Consider the following 26,576-nt stretch of genomic DNA (forward strand, 5'->3'; position numbering starts at 1 on the left):
CATCACTTCCCACCACTGAAACACAAGGAACAGCCTAAGACAAGTGCAAAAGTGCCTAAAAGTCACTTCTTTTTCCAATGGTGACCCCTGTTCATCTGACTGAGTACCTGTGTTGGACTTTCTGTACAAATTCCAATTTTCTCTCGGGTAATCGTTTACAGTGTCCTTGTAATCGATTACAGTGTCAAAGAAGGCCTAAACTTGATTTCCAAGGCATAATTTGAAAGGTCTTTGAGTCTAGATTCCAACAAAACAAGAATCAACTCATTTGGAGTTCGGTGGAGAAAGATATGAGCAAAAGAACAAGCAAAGGTGAGAGTTGGCAAAAATATATGAAACGCTAACTTGAAACAATAAACTGTACCAACTCAGATGTCCAAAAATTACAAATTAGTAGTCATTGGAAAGATTTTTGAGTCTAGTTTCTAATAAAAAAAGAATCACATCATTTGGAGGTCGGTGGGAAACGTTATCAGTAAAATAGCCAGCAAAGGTCAAAGTTGACAGCATGTTATCTCACCCAAGTTGCTCACCTCATAAACATTGTGTCTTTCCTCCATCATGGGGTGCCAAAACATCACTTTCCACCACTGAAACACAAGGAACAACCTAAGACAAGTGCAAAAGTGCCTAAAAGTCACTTCTTTTTCCAATGGTGACCCCTGTTCGTCTGACTGAGTACCTGTGTTGGACTTTCTGTACAAATTCCAATTTTCTCTCGGGTAATCGTTTACAGTGTCCTTGTAATCGATTACAGTGTCAAAGAAGGCCTAAACTTGATTTCCAAGGCATAATTTGAAAGGTCTTTGAGTCTAGATTCCAACAAAACAAGAATCAACTCATTTGGAGTTCGGTGGAGAAAGATATGAGCAAAAGAACAAGCAAAGGTGAGAGTTGGCAAAAATATATGAAACGCTAACTTGAAACAATAAACTGTACCAACTCAGATGTCCAAAAATTACAAATTAGTAGTCATTGGAAAGATTTTTGAGTCTAGTTTCTAATAAAAAAAGAATCACATCATTTGGAGGTCGGTGGGAAACGTTATCAGTAAAATAGCCAGCAAAGGTCAAAGTTGACAGCATGTTATCTCACCCAAGTTGCTCACCTCATAAACATTGTTTCTTTCCTCCATCATGGGGTGCCAAAACATCACTTCCCACCACTGAAACACAAGGAACAGCCTAAGACAAGTGCAAAAGTGCCTAAAAGTCACTTCTTTTTCCAATGGTGACCCCTGTTCATCTGACTGAGTACCTGTGTTGGACTTTCTGTACAAATTCCAATTTTCTCTCGGGTAATCGTTTACAGTGTCCTTGTAATCGATTACAGTGTCAAAGAAGGCCTAAACTTGATTTCCAAGGCATAATTTGAAAGGTCTTTGAGTCTAGATTCCAACAAAACAAGAATCAACTCATTTGGAGTTCGGTGGAGAAAGATATGAGCAAAAGAACAAGCAAAGGTGAGAGTTGGCAAAAATATATGAAACGCTAACTTGAAACAATAAACTGTACCAACTCAGATGTCCAAAAATTACAAATTAGTAGTCATTGGAAAGATTTTTGAGTCTAGTTTCTAATAAAAAAAGAATCACATCATTTGGAGGTCGGTGGGAAACGTTATCAGTAAAATAGCCAGCAAAGGTCAAAGTTGACAGCATGTTATCTCACCCAAGTTGCTCACCTCATAAACATTGTTTCTTTCCTCCATCATGGGGTGCCAAAACATCACTTCCCACCACTGAAACACAAGGAACAGCCTAAGACAAGTGCAAAAGTGCCTAAAAGTCACTTCTTTTTCCAATGGTGACCCCTGTTCATCTGACTGAGTACCTGTGTTGGACTTTCTGTACAAATTCCAATTTTCTCTCGGGTAATCGTTTACAGGGATGCTGTAAACGATTACCAGACCTTTTTTTCAACACCCTCACTCATCCCTTGCAGAGGTTGCTCCTCCAACTGATGAGGGGTCACCCCACACTCCTTGGACACACATCACATCACCAACCACCCTCTCCCACCACTGAAACACCTGGACCAGCCTCAAACAGGTGCAGAACTGCTTAAAAGTCACCTTTTTGGCCAATGGTGACCCCTGTTCACCTGACTGACTACCTGTGTTATACTTTATGTACAAATTGGCATTTTTTCTCGGGTAATCGTTTACAGGGGTGCTGTAAACGATTACCAGAGCCTTTTATGAACACTCTGAGTCATTCCTTGCACAGCTTGCTCCTCCAACTCATGAGGGGTCTCCCCACCCTCCTTGGACTCACATCACATCACCAGCCACCCTCTCCCACCACTGGAACACCTGCACAGGCCTCAGACAGGTGCAGAAGTGCCTAAAACTCAGTTGTTTTTCCAATGGTGACCCCTGTTCACCTGACTGAGTACCTGTGTTATACTTTATGTACAAATTGGCATTTTCTCTCGGGTAATCGTTTACAGGGGTGTTGTAAACGATTACCAGACCCTTTTTTCAGCACTCTCACTCATTCCTTGCACAGCTTGCTCCTCCAACTCATGAGGGGTCTCCCCACACTCCTTGGACTCACATCACATCACCAGCCACTCTCTCCCATTACTGGAACACCTGCACATGCCTCAGACAGGTGCAGAAGTGCCTAAAAGTCACTTTTTTTTCCAATGGTGACCCCTGTTCACCTGACTGAGTACCTGTGTTGGACTTTCTGTACAAATTCCTATTTTCTCTCGGGTAATCGTTTACAGGGGTGCTGTAAACGATTACCAGACCCTTTTGGAAATAAAATCTCACTTATCCCTACCAGGAGGTAAAGGCTACAAAAATGAGAACAAGGGATCTTTTTCTTTTGTTTTCGCATTAGAATTTTGTATATTGAATTCAATTCCTTTGTTCCTTTGCCTATGTATTTCACACATTCACTCATTAACAATTCAAACAAAACCATATTTCACAATGACAATAACAAAGGAAATTCAATTAACATTAATAATATGTACAATTTTGTATTACTTTGTCTTAACATTGAACAAAATATATTCCAAATTACAAACATTTGTTCATCTATGTACAATTTTGTATTACTTTCTCTTAAGAAATCTATACAAATATCACTCATATTTTATTCTAAGAAATCGAGTGTAAGGAGTCCTAAGCACTCTGCTCTTGTAACGCCTTCGTGACCCTATCCTCACGTAAGTCTTCATTGGAGGTGGATTGGTGGACATGCCTCCCGGGGAAAAAAAATCCAATGTTCATGGACGGTTCTTCACATAAAACACTCTGTCCACCATCTCCGCAATCAGTGACCAGTGCTCCTCTGTCAAATGCTCGTTCTTTGTTAAAAAGGAGTGACTAACCCTCAACTGCATCAACAACAAACAAAATAACCAAAACATAAAAGCCCTAAAACAAAAACAACAAAAAATTTAACAAGGAAAACCCAAAATCCAAACCGAAAACGCAATGTACAAAATGAAGGAAGAATGCATTTACCTTGCTCGTCGAAGGACCATGGTTACCGGAACTTGCCATTTTGCACAATACACTCAACAAAGAGGACGACATTGACCAAAACGAAGAGATGTAACAAAAACGTAGAAGGAGAACGACAAGGAAGAGCAACAACCACAAGGAAGAGGGAGACCGAAAACCAAAAGAGAGAGCTAGAACGAAGATGATGAACGAGAAGAAAGAAAGAGAACGGTGATTTCTAATGAAACAGGGCAAGGGGTATATTTGGAATTCCAAATTTTCTGAAGCTCTCGTCAATTTCGATGTCACAATTTCAGAAATAAAAGAAAAAAAATTGGACCAATGCACTACTGACACCTGGCGTTGTTAAAAATGTGTTAAAATTTTGTTGTTGGAATATCACGATCCAAAAGAAAATGACAACATCATTCGGGTGCAAAATACCTATGACAATCATAAGCTACGCAAAACGTTTCAATGGCCGTCATGGCCAAGAGAACAAAGGTGGCAAAAAGTGTGAAGAACTTCCACGATCTGTACACATAATCCGTTGAGGCCTTGAAGAAGTTGACCTTCCTCTTATCATGGTAGTACTTGTTCACTTTATTGATAGTCTCATCTAACTTGTGTGTTTTGGTGGGTCCAATGGATTTGCTCATTCCGTTGAATAGTTCCTCAGTTTCTTCCACAGTAAGAGTGCTACCTGACTCTATGATTCCTGCCTTCATCAGCAGCTTCACATCCTCCACAGTGTCTACGATTCCCCTCATAAGTTCTGTGTACCTCGTGAAGATGAGAAAGTCTGGTTGGGTCAAGGCCTCGTAAGCCACAAGGTTTCTCATTATCACTTCAGAGTTCACGTCCAGTTTCACCACAGGGAGGTAAAATATGCCCTTTGTTTCGTCAAATTCAATGGCCATGTTGCCACCTTCCACAGGTTTGAAACAGACCTCGACTGAATGAAGTTCACGCACACAAGGAATGTTGATAATCATAGGAGTTACATCTTCTTCTTCTTCTTCTTCATCATCATCAGAAAGTTTTGGATGAGATGAAAGAGTATCAAGTTGAGAGGAAACTTTTAGCACTGGATCTAGGTGTCGTTTAACGGGTTTCACAAAAGGAATATTCACGTCCTTCAGCTTGTTCAAAGAGTCTACTGTCCATGTTAATACACCTTTAACTTTCTTAAAGGAAATTGCCATGGCTTCATAATTTGAGCTTTTCTGGACTGCAGCAGAAGTACCTGTGGTAGAGTCAATATTACCACGAAGGTTATTAATAGAGACCATGATAATTTTGAATCATCTTATATTTTCTCTATTATCCCACACATACCTTCGCCTTGTTCAGGTATCGGTGTTTCAGCCTTTACGGCGTGAGAGACAACCAAATGGTACATGAGATCCAAGACATGGTGATGCTTTGATACAGCTTCAGAGCAAGTGATGGTGTGAGTAAACTTAAGAGGAGAGTGTTGATGACAGAATGACAAGAGCATCGAACCCAAGTACTCTTGAACAGAATGAGCAGGTTCGGAGCTTTCAAACAGCAAGATCTTCAACAACGAGTAGGTTGGAATTTGGTTCTCCACCATGAGGATGTCCCTTATGGTGGCATCCCTAGCTAGCTTCACACCAGATAACTGAAGTGGGTCTTCTATTCCCATCATGAAAGTGCCAGATAGTTTCTCATTGAGATAGTTGTGGTAGAAATTCAACAAGAACAAAGCATCAATGGCCATGGAGTATAACAAGGTTTCATCTTTGAGGTCCAAGTATTTGTGGTAACTAGCACGGATGAAGGTTGCTGTGTGGTGGAATTCTTCGACTACTTGTTTAAGGTCGTGTTTGTTGAAGTGGTCCAGAACCGCTTTGGCAGCAAAAATCTTGAACCTTTCCATGGGATAGAGCTCAGGGCGAAAGTGGGTGTATGGACCAATGGCTATAAGTTGGGGAGAAAATGCTTCTGGTTTGTCAGAGCTCAAAGATTTGGGAACATGGTATATGCAAACAGGTATTTTTTTCAAGATTGAGTTGTGGGTTTCACTCACCATTTGATTGATTTGGATGACCCAATGGTCTTGGTCGGATTCTGAACTGAAGATTGATTGAGAGGCCATCTGGGATTTTGCTTAATTTGGGTGATGATATGCAATACGTTTTGGTGTGTATCATTGGTTAATTCTTCTCGGCTTCTTCTTTATGAAATGGTATTTATACAGTTTCTTCATAACTATTATGAAGTAGAATAATGAGAAAGAAAAAGAAAGAAGTTTTTGAAAGAATGATTATTGAAGGTGATATCAGAAAATACTAAAATTATGAAAAAGTGTAGTTTGAATAATTTAGAACTAATGTTATACAAAAGTTAACTCATTCTAAATATCTGGTAATGGATGAACAACACACTTGTTTCTACTCTTACTCTCCCTCCCACTCTTTTATTTTACAATATATGCCAAATAAATATACTTACACGAAGAGAAAGTATTGAGAAAAAAGAAAAAACAGAAAAGATAAAAGAAATGAAACTTACCCGAAGAAAGAGTATTGAGAAATGCTTACACGATGAGAACTCATATAGCACAGAAAACATTTATTATTACAGCATACTGTGCCTTATATTTACACAGCACACTTTTCTTTTAAGTTGAGAATTCGGTTAGAAGTTGAAAATTCGGTTGAGAATTCGGTTTGCAGACAACCGAATTATAAGTTATATTTTATTTTATTTTTTATATTCATAGGTTAGAATTCGGTTTCTGGCAAACCGAATTATGAGTTATATATATATCTTTTTATATTTTTAGGTTAAAATTATATATTTTTAAATTTTTTTTTTATAAAGACTTTTTTTGTAAGCATTTATAGAAAAGCATTTAAATGATCCTTCATTGGTGCACTAAACACAACCCATGACCATTAAATTCACTCATCCATCTAAAATAAGAAATATGAAACAACAACTTGAAAGTAAACTCATTTAGGAAATTTAGAAATATGATTTTTTTGGGAAATTAACTGCATCTTGTAGAGTGGTCTAAAAATTATGGGTTTATAATCATTTGAAAGATCTTCGAGTCCATATTCCAACAAAACAAAAATCAACTCATTTGGAGTTCGATGGAGAAAGTTATGAGCAAAACAACCACCAAAGGTCAGAGTTGGTAGAAATATATAAAGCGTTAACTTTAATAAATTAACTACATCTACTCAGATGTTCAAAAATTACAAATTTGTAGTCATTGTAAAGCTTCTTGAGTCTACTTTCTAATAAAAAAAAGAATCGCATCATTTGGAGTTCGGTGGAAAAAGTTATCATTAAAATAGTCAACAAAGATTAAAGTTGACAGCATGTTATCTTGGTCATGACACCAACATTAGGTATTTCCTCCACCAAGGACTCTCCAAAACCTAGTTTTCAGGCTCTACTCACACTTAAACATTAAAAAGAACTCTCATCCATTCAAGAAATATGAAAAAATTACGTAAAATGCTTTGGCTACTTATGTGCCCACATTGGCTCCTACAGCAAGTTTTTGTACAAAACCAGATTTTTGTTCGTGTAATCGTTTACAAGATCCTTGTAATCGATTACAATGGCCAAAAAGGCCTATACTTGATTAACAAGGCATAAATTGAAAGCTCTTTGAGTCTAAATTCCAACAAAACAAGAATCAACTCATTTGAAGTTTGGTGGAGAAAGTTATGAGCAAAACAACCACCAAAGGTCAGAGTTGACAGGAATATATAAAGCGTTAACTTTAATAAATTAACTGCACCTACTCATATGCCAAAAATTACAAATTCGTAGTCATTGGAAAGCTTCTTGAGTCTACTTTCTAATAAAAAAAGAATCGCATCATTTGGAGGTCGGTGGAAAAAAAATTATTATTAAAATAACCAACAAAGGTCAAAGTTGACAACATGTTATCTTGGTCATGACACCAACATTGGGTCTTTCCTCCACCAAGGACTCCCAAAACCCAGTTTTCAGGCTCTACTCACACTTAAACATTAAAAAGAACTCTCATCCATTCAAGAAATATGAAAAAATTACGTAAAATGCTTTGGCTACTTATGTGCCCACAACTGGCTCTTACAGCACAAGTTTTTGTACAAACCAAATTTTTGTTCGTGTAATCGTTTATAGGGAGAAAGTTATGAGCAAAACAACCACCAGAGGTCAGAGTTGGCAGGAATATATAAAGCGTTAACTTTAATAAACTAACTGCACCTACTCAGATGCCAAAAATTACAAATTTGTAGTCATTGAAAAGCTTTTTGAGTCTACTTTCTAATAAAAAAAAAATCGCATCATTTGGAGGTCGGTAGAAAAAGTTATCATTAAAATAATTGTCTTCCATAATAATGTCTGAAACACAGTTGACATTATGACTACATCGAACACTAAAAGTAGTAATTAACTAATTATTCCCCATAATGGTGTCCAGTTCCACAACGTGGTCGCTGCCTATTGTGACTCCCGGGCACTAACAACGGCGAGGAGTGATCGCCGGTGCAAGAGGCACGAAGTGCAAGGGGCACAATCAAGGAGTGGCTCCTGGTAGGCTTCTAGTGGAAGGGGCACATGGACGAATCGAACATACACTGGAATGAGAGGGATCTGGAGATTGTATAGGTATGAGACTATACAGTTGAAGGATAGCTTAAAGGAATTGATTTGGCTACTCATATCACCAAAATGCATTTGCTTTTCGGTAGCCTAACCCATAAGAACTCCAAGTCAATGTTCCCTGTAAGTTGTCGGGGCGTTACAAGTGGTATCAGAGCCTAGCCTCTCCCAGTACGGTGTGGTTCGAGGACGAACCATGCGGAAGCTGGTGGGTGTTGAGACTTCGGCAAGCGTACCGAATCGTACAAGTAATAAACCGGTAAGTCCGGAAATCGTTTTCCCAAGGGATTTGTTAAATTTCACTAATTGTTAAAGTTTACTAATTTAGCGATTAATAAACGTAATTTAGCAACGCAGATGAATTTTAGCATGCAGATGAAATTAAAATGGTAAAAACAGTCTACTTAAAGTTCACTGGGGTTGAAATTCAAATTCATCACTCCGGTAATTTTCTACTAACACAATTTCTCAAAATTAAGCATCGACATCCTAGGCGTATGCAGTCCTGATTCCTCAGAGACAGTTCTTAATCATTCAAACTAAATTGCTAATTCCTTAGCTAATTCAATTATCAGATTTGCCTTAAACACAATGTCACAGATGACTAAAAATTCCCTCCTATGTCTAGGACTCGAAATCCTTTAGCAGTTCTATCCTAGGTCAGCGGTCTCATACATTTTCCAATGATTTAACCGTTCAAATAGCTCAGATTTCCATCAAAAGCATGAAAAATAAGGATAGAACACAAAATTCATACAAGATCATGCATTAATAGAGAAATTACAAAGAGTTCAGAAATTTACTCTCAACCCCAGTGAAATGGGGTTTTAGCTACACATATACAACATAGAAGAGAGAAATGATGGATTGGATGGTGGAAATTGGAGTTTTTCCACCATGGAAGCCCCTTGGAGCAGCTGCAGCAGCGTCCCTGGTCTTCTCCCCGTTCCAGATCCCCCTGGCAACTGCCTCTGGAGTCTGATATAAAGAAGGGTACAATAATTGAGTCACGGGTCAATTTTGGACGAGCGTCCAAATTCTGGACGAGCGGCCCAATTCTGGACGAGCGTCCAATTTTCTGGACGAGCGGCCCAGGACGAGCGACCCTGGACGAGCGTTGGGCGCGTTGGACGAACGTCAAATTTTCTGGACGAGCGGCCGCGAGCTGGACGAGCGTCCACTTGGACGAGCGTGTACATTGGGCGAGCGTGCACTATGGTGAACGTCTTGGACGACTGGACGAGCGTCCACTATCTGAACGAGCGTCCCAACTTCTGGACGAGTGCGCGGACGAGCGTGCTGGACGAGCGCCCTCCTGCAGACGAACGTCCCATTTCTGGACGAGCGTGCGCTTTGGACGAACGTCCTCTGCGCGCTGGACGAGCGTCCTCTGCATGCTGGACGAGCGTCCTCACTCTGGACGAGCGTCCTCTGCCGAACGAGCGACCTCTGCTGGACGAGCGTCCCCGGACGAGCGTTGGACGAGCGCTGGACGAGCGTCCTCACTCTGGACGAGCGTCCTCTGCCGAACGTCCTCTGCGCGCTGGACGAGCGTCCTCTGCATGCTGGACGAGCGTCCGCTCATTTGCGACGAGCGTCCCTTTTCTTCTAAGTGGCGCCCGGGCGCCCCTTTCTATCTCGCGCCCGGGCGCGAACCTCTCGGTAAATTAGCGTCCATTAGGCCTGGTCCAAGTCTTTTATGATATCCAATCCTTATTTTTCATCAAAATAAACAACAAAAGCATCAAAAACATTTAAACAATCAAAATTATACTTATATCAACAATTATACACTTTTCATGAGAATTAACACTAAAACTTACTCAAAAGCCCCACAATATAAGCAACAAAAACAAGTAAACTTTTCACCTATCAAACTCCCCCAAACTTATATATTTTCGTGTCCTCATGAAAATAGACAATAACAACACAATCGAACCCAACAAAGCAGTTAATATTCCATCACATAATATCTGACACAACAGTAAGGATTGTACCTACACCTCCAAATATTCAGATCACATGTCATGACTTCTATATTGACAAGTTCTTGAATCCAAAATGATAAGACAACCAGAAAAAGAATAAAACCATAATGCTCAATCTGTGTTTATCTCAACCTACAAGTGTTTACAACTCCAATTCATACTCAAATTGTCATCAACTACTTCATTAACTTTTGCAAGTCATCTCATATACACTTCAAACATTCTGATTTAAATCAAAAGGACTTTCTCAGGTTAAAACTTGGCTTGGCTAGAAGAAACATGGTTTTACAGGGAAACAAAACAACACTAAAGAAGAGGAGAACAAGAACATAACAACATTGAAACTTTATTCATTAACTACCTCTTCATTCATCACATAACACATTTTTTTGAATTTTTCTCTAATTTTGATACTTTTTTTTTTTTTTTCAATTTTTTCATCAGTTTAAGACTCAACTGATTATGATTTCCCCCAAACTTAATTTCTACCTATCATCTTGACAAATATGTTTCTTGTTCTCTTCTCCAAGAGTGTTGGATAAGGTAGATTGTTCTGTAAGAAGCTCAGGGTTCACAACAAATATATATAAGGCTCAAACAGGATAACAAAGGATTAATATTCACATATGGGTAGTCATCTGGCCAAGTAGCTAATTTCATCAAACAAAACTGCCTTTCTCATTTCTAAACCAGAATGTATCTGTAATAATATAAGAATTATGCAAAAACCAAATTCATAGAAATAACAACTTCTCACTTGCTCTCAAAGCTTTCTCAGTACACTCAGATATTCAACTTCTGGGTCACCATCAATCAGATTCAAGAACAAGTCATATATAATCATAACACAAGCTCTAAAACTCAGATTTTTCAATAACAATCTCACAATCATGCCAGTTATCATGGACAGAATTCCAAATTCAAATTCAAACATTCAAACACACAATTCACAATCAAATCAAATCAGAAACATAAATCAATCCACACAACCAGACATATTCAGATTCAATCCACACAACCAAAAGAACTGAAAACATAAATAGATAGAGTTAGAAAGCTGGGTTGCCTCCCAGTAAGAGCTTGTTTAACGTCGTTAACTTGACACTAAGAAGCACTCCGTGGTTGATCCAAGGGTTTGACATCATTCAGAAGTGAAGGTAGCAACTTCAAGTGCAACTTCTGTTCTCTTTTCTCTTCTTCCTCAGATGGAATCTCCTTTAAAACATCCAGATTAAGAGCTGAGGATATATGCTTCGTCTTCTGTGCAATCATGCAGACTTCTTCAAGTTCATCAATTAGAAAGCATGTATCTTCATCATTTGGGTGAGACATTGCTTCAAAGACATTGAAATTTACTTCTTCATCCTCAACTCTCACTTTGAGCTTTCCCTCATCAACATCAATCAACACTCGAGCAGTCTTCATGAATGGCCTTCCCAAAATCAGAGGAATTTTTGTATCTTCTTTCATTTCCATGACAACAAAATCCACCGGAAATAAGAATTTATCTACCTTTACCAGAACATCTTCTACTACTCCCTGCGGATATTTGATCGACCTGTCTGCCAATTGTAGAGTCATGCGTGTGGGCTTCAACTCTAATTCTCCAATCTTCTTAAACATTGACAGAGGCATAAGATTGATGCTGGCTCCAAGATCAATTAACGCATTCCCAATAGCCAGTTCACCAATGGTGCATGGAATTGTAAAACTACCTGGATCTTTAAACTTTGGAGGAAGCAACTTCTGAATGATAGCACTGCATTGGCCCTGTACTTCTATAGTTTCTTCCTCAATATACTTCTTCTTCTTCTTAGTGAGCAAATCTTTCATGAATCTTGAATAAGCAGGTATTTGTTTCAGTGCTTCTGAGAAAGGCATCTTGATTTCCAATTTCTTGAAAATATCAATGAAACTCTGGAACTGTCTTTCCTTATCCTTTCTAGAGACAACCATTGGATATGGAAGAGGTTTCTCGTACACATGTTCTTTCTTTTTCTCTCCCTCTCTCTCTTTTTCTTTATCTCCCTGTTTACTCATCTCATCTTTTTCTTTATCTCCCTGTTTACTCATCTCATCTTTTTCTTCACTCACTTTTTTCTCAATCCCTCTTTCTTCCAGAATTCTTCCTGATCTTGTAGTAATAACATTGCAGTCTGCCTTTGGATTTACTTCAGTGTTTGCCCCAAAGTCCTTCTCTGGTTTTTCTTCCAACTTTTTAGCTAATTGACCCACCTGAATCTCCAAATTCCTAAGTGAGGCTTCTATACTTTTATGGTTGGAAATTGATACCTGCATAAACTGCTGAAGAGTTTCTTCCAGTTTTGAAGTTCTTTCTGTCAGAGAAGGTTGTTGTTGAAAGTTCTGTGGAGGTGGTCTGTTGAAAGGAACAGCTTGTCCCATACTCGGATGAGGTCTCCATCCTTGATTAAAACTTTGACGTTGATCATAATTCGTCTGAAGACCTTGATTTCCCATATAGTGTACTTCTTCATGAGACATGCTTTGCACTGCACATTGACCATTATTATGATTTCCTCCGCACAATTGACAACTCTGAACCATCTGATGTTGAAATTGAGAAACATTCTGTAGTTCTTTAGGTAGCTGAGATAACTTCTTCATTAATGTCTCAAGTTGCTGAGTCATAATCTTGTTCTGAGCTAGTAAAGCATCTTGAGTTTGAAGTTGAAGAACACCTTTTTGTTGAAATTGAGCTCTCTCACTCTGAACTTCATTATCATTTGCAGCCATGTTTTCAATCAGTTCATGTGCTTCTTCAGGCGTCTTCCATCTGATATTACCTCCAGCTGATGCATCTAACATTAATTTTGTTTGAGATTTCAGCCCTCCAAGAAACAGATTTAACATTGTAGGCTCATCAAATCCATGAGTAGGGGTTTTTCTCAGTAGGCCTTTGAATCTATCCCATGCTTGACCTAGAGTTTCATCAGCATCTTGTTGGAAAGAAGAGATCTCCTGCTTCCCCTTATTGACTTTGGACTGAGGGAAGAACTTGTTCAAAAATTTTGCAACTACATCATCCCAGACTGTCAGACTATTCTCTGGAAAGGAATTCAGCCACATTTTTGCATTACCAGCCAATGAGAATGGAAATAAGCTGAGTCGGATTGCTTCATCTGGAACCTGATGAATCCTCACTGTATTACAGATCTCCATGAAAGTAGCCAAGTGAGTGTATGGATTCTCGTGAGATAATCCATGAAACTGATTGTTCTGCACCAGATGAATAAGAGCTGGCTTCATCTCCATGTTGGCAGCATTCACCACTGGTCTTGCAATACTGTTGAAGTGCAGAGGTCCTGAGAAAGTGTTATAATCTGCAAGAGTACGTCTTCCTTGCCCAGAACCTTCTCCAGTGCGATTATCTTCCATTTCTTCTTTTTCTTGCCCAGATGAAAAGTCTAGAATTTCTTCAGAAATAGCAGAGGCTTCTCTGGATTCTCTACTTTGTCTCCTTCTTCTGTTGTTGTTTCTTCGAGCAGTTCTTTCAATTTCCGGATCGAAAAGTAGATTTTCAACCTGTTCTCTGCTTCTCATACAAAACACAAACTAAAAGAAAACAATCCAAAAATACACAATCTCTACAGATGATAACAAATATGTACAAGAATTCAAATATAATCACAATACACACTTAAACAACAGATAGCTAAAATCAACTAAACCAGATAAACAACAAACAATCAACGAAAACAAAAACAAATCCCCGGCAACGGCGCCAAAAACTTGTTGAGACTTCGGCAAGCGTACCGAATCGTACAAGTAATAAACCGGTAAGTCCGGAAATCGTTTTCCCAAGGGATTTGTTAAATTTCACTAATTGTTAAAGTTTACTAATTTAGCGATTAATAAACGTAATTTAGCAACGCAGATGAATTTTAGCATGCAGATGAAATTAAAATGGTAAAAACAGTCTACTTAAAGTTCACTGGGGTTGAAATTCAAATTCATCACTCCGGTAATTTTCTACTAACACAATTTCTCAAAATTAAGCATCGACATCCTAGGCGTATGCAGTCCTGATTCCTCAGAGACAGTTCTTAATCATTCAAACTAAATTGCTAATTCCTTAGCTAATTCAATTATCAGATTTGCCTTAAACACAATGTCACAGATGACTAAAAATTCCCTCCTATGTCTAGGACTCGAAATCCTTTAGCAGTTCTATCCTAGGTCAGCGGTCTCATACATTTTCCAATGATTTAACCGTTCAAATAGCTCAGATTTCCATCAAAAGCATGAAAAATAAGGATAGAACACAAAATTCATACAAGATCATGCATTAATAGAGAAATTACAAAGAGTTCAGAAATTTACTCTCAACCCCAGTGAAATGGGGTTTTAGCTACACATATACAACATAGAAGAGAGAAATGATGGATTGGATGGTGGAAATTGGATTTTTCCACCATGGAAGCCCCTTGGAGCAGCTGCAGCAGCGTCCCTGGTCTTCTCCCCGTTCCAGATCCCCCTGGCAACTGCCTCTGGAGTCTGATATAAAGAAGGGTACAATAATTGAGTCACGGGTCAATTCTGGACGAGCGTCCAAATTCTGGACGAGCGGCCCAATTCTGGACGAGCGTCCAATTTTCTGGACGAGCGGCCGCGAGCTGGACGAGCGTCCACTTGGACGAGCGTGTACATTGGGCGAGCGTGCACTATGGTGAACGTCTTGGACGACTGGACGAGCGTCCACTATCTGAACGAGCGTCCCAACTTCTGGACGAGTGCGCGGACGAGCGTGCTGGACGAGCGCCCTCCTGCAGACGAACGTCCCATTTCTGGACGAGCGTGCGCTTTGGACGAACGTCCTCTGCGCGCTGGACGAGCGTCCTCTGCATGCTGGACGAGCGTCCTCTGCATGCTGGACGAGCGTCCTCACTCTGGACGAGCGTCCTCTGCCGAACGAGCGACCTCTGCTGGACGAGCGTCCCCGGACGAGCGTTGGACGAGCGCTGGACGAGCGTCCTCACTCTGGACGAGCGTCCTCTGCCGAACGTCCTCTGCGCGCTGGACGAGCGTCCTCTGCATGCTGGACGAGCGTCCGCTCATTTGCGACGAGCGTCCCTTTTCTTCTAAGTGGCGCCCGGGCGCCCCTTTCTATCTCGCGCCCGGGCGCGAACCTTTCGGTAAATTAGCGTCCATTAGGCCTGGTCCAAGTCTTTTATGATATCCAATCCTTATTTTTCATCAAAATAAACAACAAAAGCATCAAAAACATTTAAACAATCAAAATTATACTTATATCAACAATTATACACTTTTCATGAGAATTAACACTAAAACTTACTCAAAAGCCCCACAATATAAGCAACAAAAACAAGTAAACTTTTCACCTATCAAACTCCCCCAAACTTATATATTTTCGTGTCCTCATGAAAATAGACAATAACAACACAATCGAACCCAACAAAGCAGTTAATATTCCATCACATAATATCTGACACAACAGTAAGGATTGTACCTATACCTCCAAATATTCAGATCACATGTCATGACTTCTATATTGACAAGTTCTTGAATCCAAAATGATAAGACAACCAGAAAAAGAATAAAACCATAATGCTCAATCTGTGTTTATCTCAACCTGCAAGTGTTTACAACTCCAATTCATACTCAAATTGTCATCAACTACTTCATTAACTTTTGCAAGTCATCTCATATACACTTCAAACATTCTGATTTAAATCAAAAGGACTTTCTCAGGTTAAAACTTGGCTTGGCTAGAAGAAACATGGTTTTACAGGGAAACAAAACAACACTAAAGAAGAGGAGAACAAGAACATAACAACATTGAAACTTTATTCATTAACTACCTCTTCATTCATCACATAACACATTTTTTTGAATTTTTCTCTAATTTTGATACTTTTTTTTTTTTCAATTTTTTCATCAGTTTAAGACTCAACTGATTATGATTTCCCCCAAACTTAATTTCTACCTATCATCTTGACAAATATGTTTCTTGTTCTCTTCTCCAAGAGTGTTGGATAAGGTAGATTGTTCTGTAAGAAGCTCAGGGTTCACAACAAATATATATAAGGCTCAAACAGGATAACAAAGGATTAATATTCACATATGGGTAGTCATCTGGCCAAGTAGCTAATTTCATCAAACAAAACTGCCTTTCTCATTTCTAAACCAGAATGTATCTGTAATAATATAAGAATTATGCAAAAACCAAATTCATAGAAATAACAACTTCTCACTTGCTCTCAAAGCTTTCTCAGTACACTCAGATATTCAACTTCTGGGTCACCATCAATCAGATTCAAGAACAAGTCATATATAATCATAACACAAGCTCTAAAACTCAGATTTTTCAATAACAATCTCACAATCATGCCAGTTATCATGGACAGAATTCCAAATTCAAATTCAAACATTCAAACACACAATTCACAATCAAATCAAATCAGAAACATAAATCAATCCACACAACCAGACATATTCAGATTCAATCCACACAACCAAAAGAACTGAAAACATAAATAGATAGAGTTAGAAAGCTGGGTTGCCTCCCAGTAAGCGCTTGTTTAACGTCGTTAGCTTGACACTAAGAAGCACTCCGTGGTTGATCCAAGGGTTTGACATCATTCAGAAGTGAAGGTAGCAACTTCAAGTGCAACTTCTGTTCTCTTTTCTCTTCTTCCTCAGATGGAATCTCCTTTAAAACATCCAGATTAAGAGCTGAGGATATATGCTTCGTCTTCTGTGCAATCATGCAGACTTCTTCAAGTTCATCAATTAGAAAGCATGTATCTTCATCATTTGGGTGAGACATTGCTTCAAAGACATTGAAATTTACTTTTTCATCCTCAACTCTCACTTTGAGCTTTCCCTCATCAACATCAATCAACACTCGAGCAGTCTTCATGAATGGCCTTCCCAAAATCAGAGGAATTTTTGTATCTTCTTTCATTTCCATGACAACAAAATCCACCGGAAATAAGAATTTATCTACCTTTACCAGAACATCTTCTACTACTCCCTGCGGATATTTGATCGACCTGTCTGCCAATTGTAGAGTCATGCGTGTGGGCTTCAACTCTAATTCTCCAATCTTCTTAAACATTGACAGAGGCATAAGATTGATGCTGGCTCCAAGATCAATTAACGCATTCCCAATAGCCAGTTCACCAATGGTGCATGGAATTGTAAAACTACCTGGATCTTTAAACTTTGGAGGAAGCAACTTCTGAATGATAGCACTGCATTGGCCCTGTACTTCTATAGTTTCTTCCTCAATATACTTCTTCTTCTTCTTAGTGAGCAAATCTTTCATGAATCTTGAATAAGCAGGTATTTGTTTCAGTGCTTCTGAGAAAGGCATCTTGATTTCCAATTTCTTGAAAATATCAATGAAACTCTGGAACTGTCTTTCCTTATCCTTTCTAGAGACAACCATTGGATATGGAAGAGGTTTCTCGTACACATGTTCTTTCTTTTTCTCTCCCTCTCTCTCTTTTTCTTTATCTCCCTGTTTACTCATCTCATCTTTTTCTTTATCTCCCTGTTTACTCATCTCATCTTTTTCTTCACTCACTTTTTTCTCAATCCCTCTTTCTTCCAGAATTCTTCCTGATCTTGTAGTAATAACATTGCAGTCTGCCTTTGGATTTACTTCAGTGTTTGCCCCAAAGTCCTTCTCTGGTTTTTCTTCCAACTTTTTAGCTAATTGACCCACCTGAATCTCCAAATTCCTAAGTGAGGCTTCTGTACTTTTATGGTTGGAAATTGATACCTGCATAAACTGCTGAAGAGTTTCTTCCAGTTTTGAAGTTCTTTCTGTCAGAGAAGGTTGTTGTTGAAAGTTCTGTGGAGGTGGTCTGTTGAAAGGAACAGCTTGTCCCATACTCGGATGAGGTCTCCATCCTTGATTAAAACTTTGACGTTGATCATAATTCGTCTGAAGACCTTGATTTCCCATATAGTGTACTTCTTCATGAGACATGCTTTGCACTGCACATTGACCATTATTATGATTTCCTCCGCACAATTGACAACTCTGAACCATCTGATGTTGAAATTGAGAAACATTCTGTAGTTCTTTAGGTAGCTGAGATAACTTCTTCATTAATGTCTCAAGTTGCTGAGTCATAATCTTGTTCTGAGCTAGTAAAGCATCTTGAGTTTGAAGTTGAAGAACACCTTTTTGTTGAAATTGAGCTCTCTCACTCTGAACTTCATTATCATTTGCAGCCATGTTTTCAATCAGTTCATGTGCTTCTTCAGGCGTCTTCCATCTGATATTACCTCCAGCTGATGCATCTAACATTAATTTTGTTTGAGATTTCAGCCCTCCAAGAAACAGATTTAACATTGTAGGCTCATCAAATCCATGAGTAGGGGTTTTTCTCAGTAGGCCTTTGAATCTATCCCATGCTTGACCTAGAGTTTCATCAGCATCTTGTTGGAAAGAAGAGATCTCCTGCTTCCCCTTATTGACTTTGGACTGAGGGAAGAACTTGTTCAAAAATTTTGCAACTACATCATCCCAGACTGTCAGACTATTCTCTGGAAAGGAATTCAGCCACATTTTTGCATTACCAGCCAATGAGAATGGAAATAAGCTGAGTCGGATTGCTTCATCTGGAACCTGATGAATCCTCACTGTATTACAGATCTCCATGAAAGTAGCCAAGTGAGTGTATGGATTCTCGTGAGATAATCCATGAAACTGATTGTTCTGCACCAGATGAATAAGAGCTGGCTTCATCTCCATGTTGGCAGCATTCACCACTGGTCTTGCAATACTGTTGAAGTGCAGAGGTCCTGAGAAAGTGTTATAATCTGCAAGAGTACGTCTTCCTTGCCCAGAACCTTCTCCAGTGCGATTATCTTCCATTTCTTCTTTTTCTTGCCCAGATGAAAAGTCTAGAATTTCTTCAGAAATAGCAGAGGCTTCTCTGGATTCTCTACTTTGTCTCCTTCTTCTGTTGTTGTTTCTTCGAGCAGTTCTTTCAATTTCCGGATCGAAAAGTAGATTTTCAACCTGTTCTCTGCTTCTCATACAAAACACAAACTAAAAGAAAACAATCCAAAAATACACAATCTCTACAGATGATAACAAATATGTACAAGAATTCAAATATAATCACAATACACACTTAAACAACAGATAGCTAAAATCAACTAAACCAGATAAACAACAAACAATCAACGAAAACAAAAACAAATCCCCGGCAACGGCGCCAAAAACTTGTTGAGACTTCGGCAAGCGTACCGAATCGTACAAGTAATAAACCGGTAAGTCCGGAAATCGTTTTCCCAAGGGATTTGTTAAATTTCACTAATTGTTAAAGTTTACTAATTTAGCGATTAATAAACGTAATTTAGCAACGCAGATGAATTTTAGCATGCAGATGAAATTAAAATGGTAAAAACAGTCTACTTAAAGTTCACTGGGGTTGAAATTCAAATTCATCACTCCGGTAATTTTCTACTAACACAATTTCTCAAAATTAAGCATCGACATCCTAGGCGTATGCAGTCCTGATTCCTCAGAGACAGTTCTTAATCATTCAAACTAAATTGCTAATTCCTTAGCTAATTCAATTATCAGATTTGCCTTAAACACAATGTCACAGATGACTAAAAATTCCCTCCTATGTCTAGGACTCGAAATCCTTTAGCAGTTCTATCCTAGGTCAGCGGTCTCATACATTTTCCAATGATTTAACCGTTCAAATAGCTCAGATTTCCATCAAAAGCATGAAAAATAAGGATAGAACACAAAATTCATACAAGATCATGCATTAATAGAGAAATTACAAAGAGTTCAGAAATTTACTCTCAACCCCAGTGAAATGGGGTTTTAGCTACACATATACAACATAGAAGAGAGAAATGATGGATTGGATGGTGGAAATTGGAGTTTTTCCACCATGGAAGCCCCTTGGAGCAGCTGCAGCAGCGTCCCTGGTCTTCTCCCCGTTCCAGATCCCCCTGGCAACTGCCTCTGGAGTCTGATATAAAGAAGGGTACAATAATTGAGTCACGGGTCAATTCTGGACGAGCGTCCAAATTCTGGACGAGCGGCCCAATTCTGGACGAGCGTCCAATTTTCTGGACGAGCGGCCCAGGACGAGCGACCCTGGACGAGCGTTGGGCGCGCTGGACGAACGTCAAATTTTCTGGACGAGCGGCCGCGAGGTGGACGAGCGTCCACTTGGACGAGGGTGTACATTGGGCGAGCGTGCACTATGGTGAACGTCTTGGACGACTGGACGAGCGTCCACTATCTGAACGAGCGTCCCAACTTCTGGACGAGTGCGCGGACGAGCGTGCTGGACGAGCGCCCTCCTGCAGACGAACGTCCCATTTCTGGACGAGCGTGCGCTTTGGACGAACGTCCTCTGCGCGCTGGACGAGCGTCCTCTGCATGCTGGACGAGCGTCCTCTGCATGCTGGACGAGCGTCCTCACTCTGGACGAGCGTCCTCTGCCGAACGAGCGACCTCTGCTGGACGAGCGTTGGACGAGCGCTGGACGAGCGTCCTCACTCTGGACGAGCGTCCTCTGCCGAACGTCCTCTGCGCGCTGGACGAGCGTCCTCTGCATGCTGGACGAGCGTCCGCTCATTTGCGACGAGCGTCCCTTTTCTTCTAAGTGGCGCCCGGGCGCCCCTTTCTATCTCGCGCCCGGGCGCGAACCTCTCGATAAATTAGCGTCCATTAGGCCTGGTCCAAGTCTTTTATGATATCCAATCCTTATTTTTCATCAAAATAAACAACAAAAGCATCAAAAACATTTAAACAATCAAAATTATACTTATATCAACAATTATACACTTTTCATGAGAATTAACACTAAAACTTACTCAAAAGCCCCACAATATAAGCAACAAAAACAAGTAAACTTTTCACCTATCAGTGGGCACCACGTGGTGATGTGTGGGGGCAGTCAATGTTCCCTGTAATTTGTCGGGGTGTTACACCTATTCCTAGTTGGATTTCTCCTTCCATGTGGAGGTCTAGGAGTAGGGGCATAAGAACCCATACGGAGCCCATGTAAACTGTGTCAATGGACCATTATTGTCTGATTCATTTTTTATCAAAAAATATTTGAATGACAAATACAATGTTACCTGATTATGTTCTATATGGTCTAGCCTTGATCGGTATCCGATTAAATCATTGTGGGGGACATTTCGAAAGGTCAAAACACGACCTCCGCTCCATCGACATACAAGTGGGAAACTAAATTGCAATCGCGAAATTGGTGCAATATAGGGCATACGAAACCATGCCCACGATTGTAACAACGATGCACAACCACCCATGGTCTTTGAATGTCGATCTGTTGCTCTACACATCTCCCTGTACAACACAGCTAAACAAGCAGACCCCCAACTATATCGTCGAGTTCTGCGAAGATTACTTAAGAAATTCAAGTACATTAAGTGTACTTTATTACCTATTTTATCAAGCATAAGAACCCCTCCAATTAGTCCTAATATATATGCCCTTGCATGGGCATGTATTTCGTCAAGACTTGAGTCGTCATGTACATGCAACATATTTTTCCGCAACCACTTTAGCTTCACCGTAGATCCAACAAGGGACTCCCCCTTAATCGGTGTAATCCCTAACAACGTATCACACATATCTTCCCAATCAAACATTGTAGATCCAATTATTGGAGGACCATCAACTCTAAGCCCCAATTGTAGTGACACATCTTGCAAGGTAATTGTGCATTCTCCAGTTGGAAGATGAAAAGTATGTGTCTCAGGCCTCCACCTTTCGACCAACGCTGTAACTAACCTGTGATCTACTTTTAAGTGTCTCAATTTAGGTACAACACCAAACCCAACTTCCTCTATAACAGAAGCAACTACAGCATGTGGTTCAAGCATCGAATGGCAGTATGAAGAGATAATGCTGCCCTCTGCATCCTAAAATTAAACAAGAAAAGAAAGTTTAGGAAAAATGTTAATTGGAATTTAAGTTTATGAAAAACAAAAATAACATACCATGGATGCAATATACGAAGCTCTATGTTTTTCTTGCCTCCACAACAACATCTTTGAAGTGTTTTGGTCGTCTAGGATTTAATTAATGGCAATAATATGAATATGTGATGATGTTATGAACAACCACAATTGGAGATATATGTAGACAATTGCTCACTACATGAATTCAATGTCATCCGTTGGATTAAAGTTAGCAAAAAATATGACAATCTCTTACTTCAACAATGATATGAAATTTTGTATATCTCATGGCCAAAGTCTGCATAGGTAATAAATTTGCATATGACCAAAAGCAAGTAAATAATTGACATTGGCATAACTCTTTAACAACACCACATTCACATGTCCATGCTACATTCACATGTACACGTTAGATACAACATCATTTTTGTTTTATTATTAAATAATATAATAATAATACTAAAGAAATGAATAATTTAATAATATTTATAATAAAGTTGAATTGGAAAGATGTGTTGAAAAAGAAGAATGAGTAGTACTTCTCGCGTGCATTGAAATAGTCATATTTCACATGGCAAAAGTGAATGGGTACTATTAAATCAAATTTTGTAGACCCCATTAAATTCACCAAAATCTCCATCCATAAAGAAAATGACATCCAGCCATGCGTACTATGCATGAAAATAATTAACTTTTGCACATGGAAACAATAAATGTCAGTTGCTTCATACAAAGTGGTGTAAATGTGGACAAAACATTGAGCGTGACTTCTCAGACCTTCAACATGTGTGAGAACAATAAATGCACCCATTCACCTCTACTTATTTATTTTTAACCCTTACATTAAAGTGACACACAGTGTGCACAATCAACATCTCAACCTATAAATGAAGGAATTTCTGCCTTATTCCATCAATCCAATCAAGTGACTAAAAAATCATTGTAAACAACCATGACATCTACACCATTACCTGTGTTAGTGCACTTCAATGGCACTATCTTCACAGAAGAAAACTATTCTGAAACATACATTAGTTGCCAAACAGCTTGGGTCACCATTGTTGATACGATGAATATTGTTGAAGTGAAGCAAGCAATCCTCAACCACTTCAACATGTCTGCACTAAACCAATATCAAGTTGAATTACAATACAGGTTACCAATCTACATATGTGGTGGCACTGCACATTATCGGTCATGTATAATTTCTGCAGATGACGACTTGGAGGCAATATTTTTTATGGCAACACAAAAGGCTGTGCAAGTTCATGTTGAGATCATGACATTCATTACACCAATTCAACCAAACACAACCTCTAATAAAGTTTATTACGATTTGATGAATAACTTCAATTTCTCAGTAAATCTCGATTGAGGATGAACTATCTTATTTTCGAAAAATGTATTGAAGTAATGCATCTTATTTATCGTTACTCCACTTATCTGATGTTAGTCAACACATTAGTAAATGAATGTATTATTGCAAGTGACATCATCAACTAAGCTACTATGCAACTTTTACCTATAAAACATGCACCTATCAACCATTTACAATAAACACATTGAAACATCTAAATTTACTCTTCATTGTGTTGTTCTTCTCCATTCAAACATCTTCTACCACAACTTAAAATGGCAGCTTCCATCTACGCATGCATATACGATAATGGCGACATTGTTTCTGATCCTGAAAGTGGTGTTTTGTTTACATCGGACACCAAAATCATGATTCACATTCACAGAGGTTTTACGTTGTCTAGATTAATACAGATACTACTACAGAAGTCGAACAGAGATCCAACCCATCCACCTCCAATCCTCCACTTTAGTTTTCCAACTCAAATATTTGGCAGACATATCACCTTCACAACCACTCAGATTCAAGATGACGATGACTTAGAAGGTGCAATCGACATCACAGAGGCCAACCCAATTTTAACATGCATATAACTTTATTCCACCTATACTACAGGTATTTCATCTTCCGTACCGATTTTTGGAACACAGTCTACCCAAGATGAACCATCGTCACCTACCCAACCCATACATCACTCTTTTGACTTTAACAACACATATTTAGGGGAATGGCAAAATGAGATACAATCATACACCGAACTATTAACCGGTCCATCCACTTCACAACTTTTCCAAAATCTCCCACATCATAACACAGAACCCTTATCTCCTCATACTTTACAAGAAAATGAAACATTAGGCTTACCTTCATCGTCATTAGATCCATTTAGTGAGGATGAGGATGAAATCCTAAGCCAACACGATCATGATGAAGAATAACACTTAGATATCCCCTTCATACAACAACAACAACCTTTTACACCTATTCCATACAACCCACCCCAACACTTCCAATCCTATGAAGAATTTTCCTCACATCTACAACAATATCCTCATGCATATGATCACCATTCGGTTTTGCATGAAACTTTCGACCATCAACCTGGAACATTGACTCAGGGAATGAGGTTCCAAACCAAGGAACAAGTCATTGATGCTCTAAACAAATTTCACATACAAAGCCATTGTACATATAAAACGACACATTCTAACACAACAAGGTTGAGGGTGCAATGTGTACATCAACAGTGCCCATGGAATTGTCAAGCCATCCTGCATACACGAGATCAAGTTTGGGAAATAAGAAAAATTGATGGTGCACACACATGTGCCACACAACTCATCACACAAGATTACAATAGGTTGGGATCACGAATCATTTCCCATCACATACGTGAGATGGTGGAATCTGACCCATCCACACCAATTGCAACAATTATTGCTTCCATCCAGACTTCTATGGGCTACACTACATTCTATAGAAAGGCTTGGTTGGCTAAACAACATGCAATTGAACATGTGTATGGGAATTGGGAAAAATCGTTCAACAAATTACCATGCCTACTACAAGCAATGCAAACTTTTCTTCTCGGCTTTGTGTACAAATTGAAAACACAACCAATTACTGATGGCCAAGAGATCCGTCAAAACCAACAATATTTCAAAAGACTTTTTTGGACCTTCAAACCTTGTGTTGATGGATTCCCATATTGCAAACCGTTGGTGCAAGTGGACGGAACATTCCTATATGGAAGATATAGGGGGACTCTTTTGGTGGTTGTGGCTCAAGATGGGAGAAACAACATACTTCTCATTGCTTTTGCTATAGTTGAGGGTGAAACAGCAGACGCTTGGTTGTTTTTACTAAAAAACCTTAGGAGACATGTCACACCTCAACAAAACTTGTGCTTAATTTCGGATCGCCACAACTCCATTAGTGCAACATTCAATAGACCAACCAGTGGGTGGGCAGAAGGACAATGTGTGCATGTGTATTACATTCGACACATTGTACAAAATTTCACCCGAAGATTCAGGGATACAAGTTTGAAGAAGGACCTTGTCAACATGGGTAACTACTTCTTTTTAAAAATCTTTAACCAATTAAATTTCGTCTTTATTATTCTTCGTTATCCGTAATCATTACTATTTTCTTAATTATTTTTGCAGCATATGCAATGACTGAGCCGCGATGTAACTATTACTACAATATCATTAAGGAAAATAATTGGATTGATCAAATTCCAAGAGAACAATTCACACTTGCGTATGATGAAGGCAGAAGATGAGGTCACCTAACGACAAATCTAGCCGAAACAATTAACTCAGTCTTGAAGAAGACAATAAATTTACCAATCTCCTCCATAGTTTTGGCCACATACATAAGATGCAACTCCTTTTTCACAGAAAGAGGGAAACAGATAACTGCAATGATAAGTGTTGGTCATGTCTATTCTGAAAATGCCACGAAGGTCTTACAGGATGTTGTAAATCAAACACCCACAAGGTTGTTGAATTTGATAGAAATACAACAAGATTCAAAGTCGGGGAGATGGTAAACCCAAGAGAAATACGACCTGCAGGAAAATTTGTTGTCAGATTGGATGAACGATGGTGTGATTGTGGGAAGTTTCAAAAGATTCATCTACCGTGTTCACATGTCTTAGCAGCTTGCAAACATGCTTATCACGACTTTAACATTTACATTAGTCCCTACTACAGGTTGGATGTCATAATGAAAGTGTATAATAATATGTTTGGGGAGCTACGACATGAAGAATATTGGCCACCATACCAAGGCACAGAAATTTGGCCTCATCCAACCACAAAAAGGAATGCAAAGGGTCGACCAAAATCATCCAGAATCAGGACTGAAATGGACATCAGGGAACGAGCACACCCACGAAATTGCTCATACTGTCAAACCCCTGGCCACACAAGAAATCATTGTCCTCACAATCCTGGCATTAGAGGGTCCACATCCCATTATCAAGAATGATTAGTTAATTACTAGTTTTAATGTTCAATGTAGTCATAATGTCAACCGTATTTCAGACTTTGTTATGCAAGACAATTATGTTAAAATTAAAGAAAATATTCCATTTATTGATGTCAATAACTTCGTCCTCTATAACAGTTAATTATCGTGTCTTCTATCAATAAATTGAAAAATTG

At 39.1% G+C, this 26,576-nt stretch overlaps 2 protein-coding genes, 2 non-coding genes and 3 pseudogenes across 4 annotated transcripts in view; 4 read left to right on the plus strand and 3 right to left on the minus strand.

Annotated features, from left to right (window-relative positions):
- LOC148197457 (putative 3-hydroxyisobutyryl-CoA hydrolase 3) overlaps window positions 1-26,576 on the plus strand; it is a 104,763-nt gene that overhangs the window by 40,655 nt on the left and 37,532 nt on the right. The window lies entirely within an intron of this gene.
- On the minus strand, window positions 3,010-6,048 carry LOC124839119 (putative UPF0481 protein At3g02645). The gene is made up of 2 exons (XM_088092583.1): window positions 4,798-6,048; window positions 3,010-4,705 (listed from the first exon to the last, which is right to left on the minus strand). The coding sequence occupies exons 1-2, from the start codon at window positions 5,579-5,581 to the stop codon at window positions 3,885-3,887; spliced, it is 1,605 nt and encodes a 534-aa protein (XP_087948709.1). The 5' UTR covers window positions 5,582-6,048; the 3' UTR covers window positions 3,010-3,884.
- On the minus strand, window positions 11,091-13,646 carry LOC148197459 (uncharacterized; annotated as a pseudogene).
- On the plus strand, window positions 12,970-13,072 carry LOC148197460 (small nucleolar RNA R71). The gene has a single exon (XR_015780534.1). It is a non-coding gene; the product is annotated as a small nucleolar RNA R71 (small nucleolar RNA).
- LOC148197461 (uncharacterized) lies at window positions 16,567-19,122 on the minus strand (annotated as a pseudogene).
- On the plus strand, window positions 18,446-18,548 carry LOC148197462 (small nucleolar RNA R71). The gene has a single exon (XR_015780535.1). It is a non-coding gene; the product is annotated as a small nucleolar RNA R71 (small nucleolar RNA).
- On the plus strand, window positions 23,679-26,400 carry LOC148197463 (uncharacterized; annotated as a pseudogene).

Source organism: Vigna umbellata, chromosome 6, assembly GCF_029865625.1.
Source record: "Vigna umbellata cultivar VRB3 chromosome 6, Vumbellata_1.0, whole genome shotgun sequence".
In the NCBI taxonomy this organism is placed as follows: domain Eukaryota; kingdom Viridiplantae; phylum Streptophyta; class Magnoliopsida; order Fabales; family Fabaceae; genus Vigna; species Vigna umbellata.

Coding starts and splice junctions, on each gene's coding strand:
- LOC124839119 (XM_088092583.1), bottom strand. CDS start 5,581: ATGGCCTCTCAATCAATCTTCAGTTCAGAATCCGACCAAGACCATTGG. Junction 4,706..4,797: donor GATACCTGAACAAGGCGAAG/GTATGTGTGGGA, acceptor ACTCTACCACAG/GTACTTCTGCTGCAGTCCAG.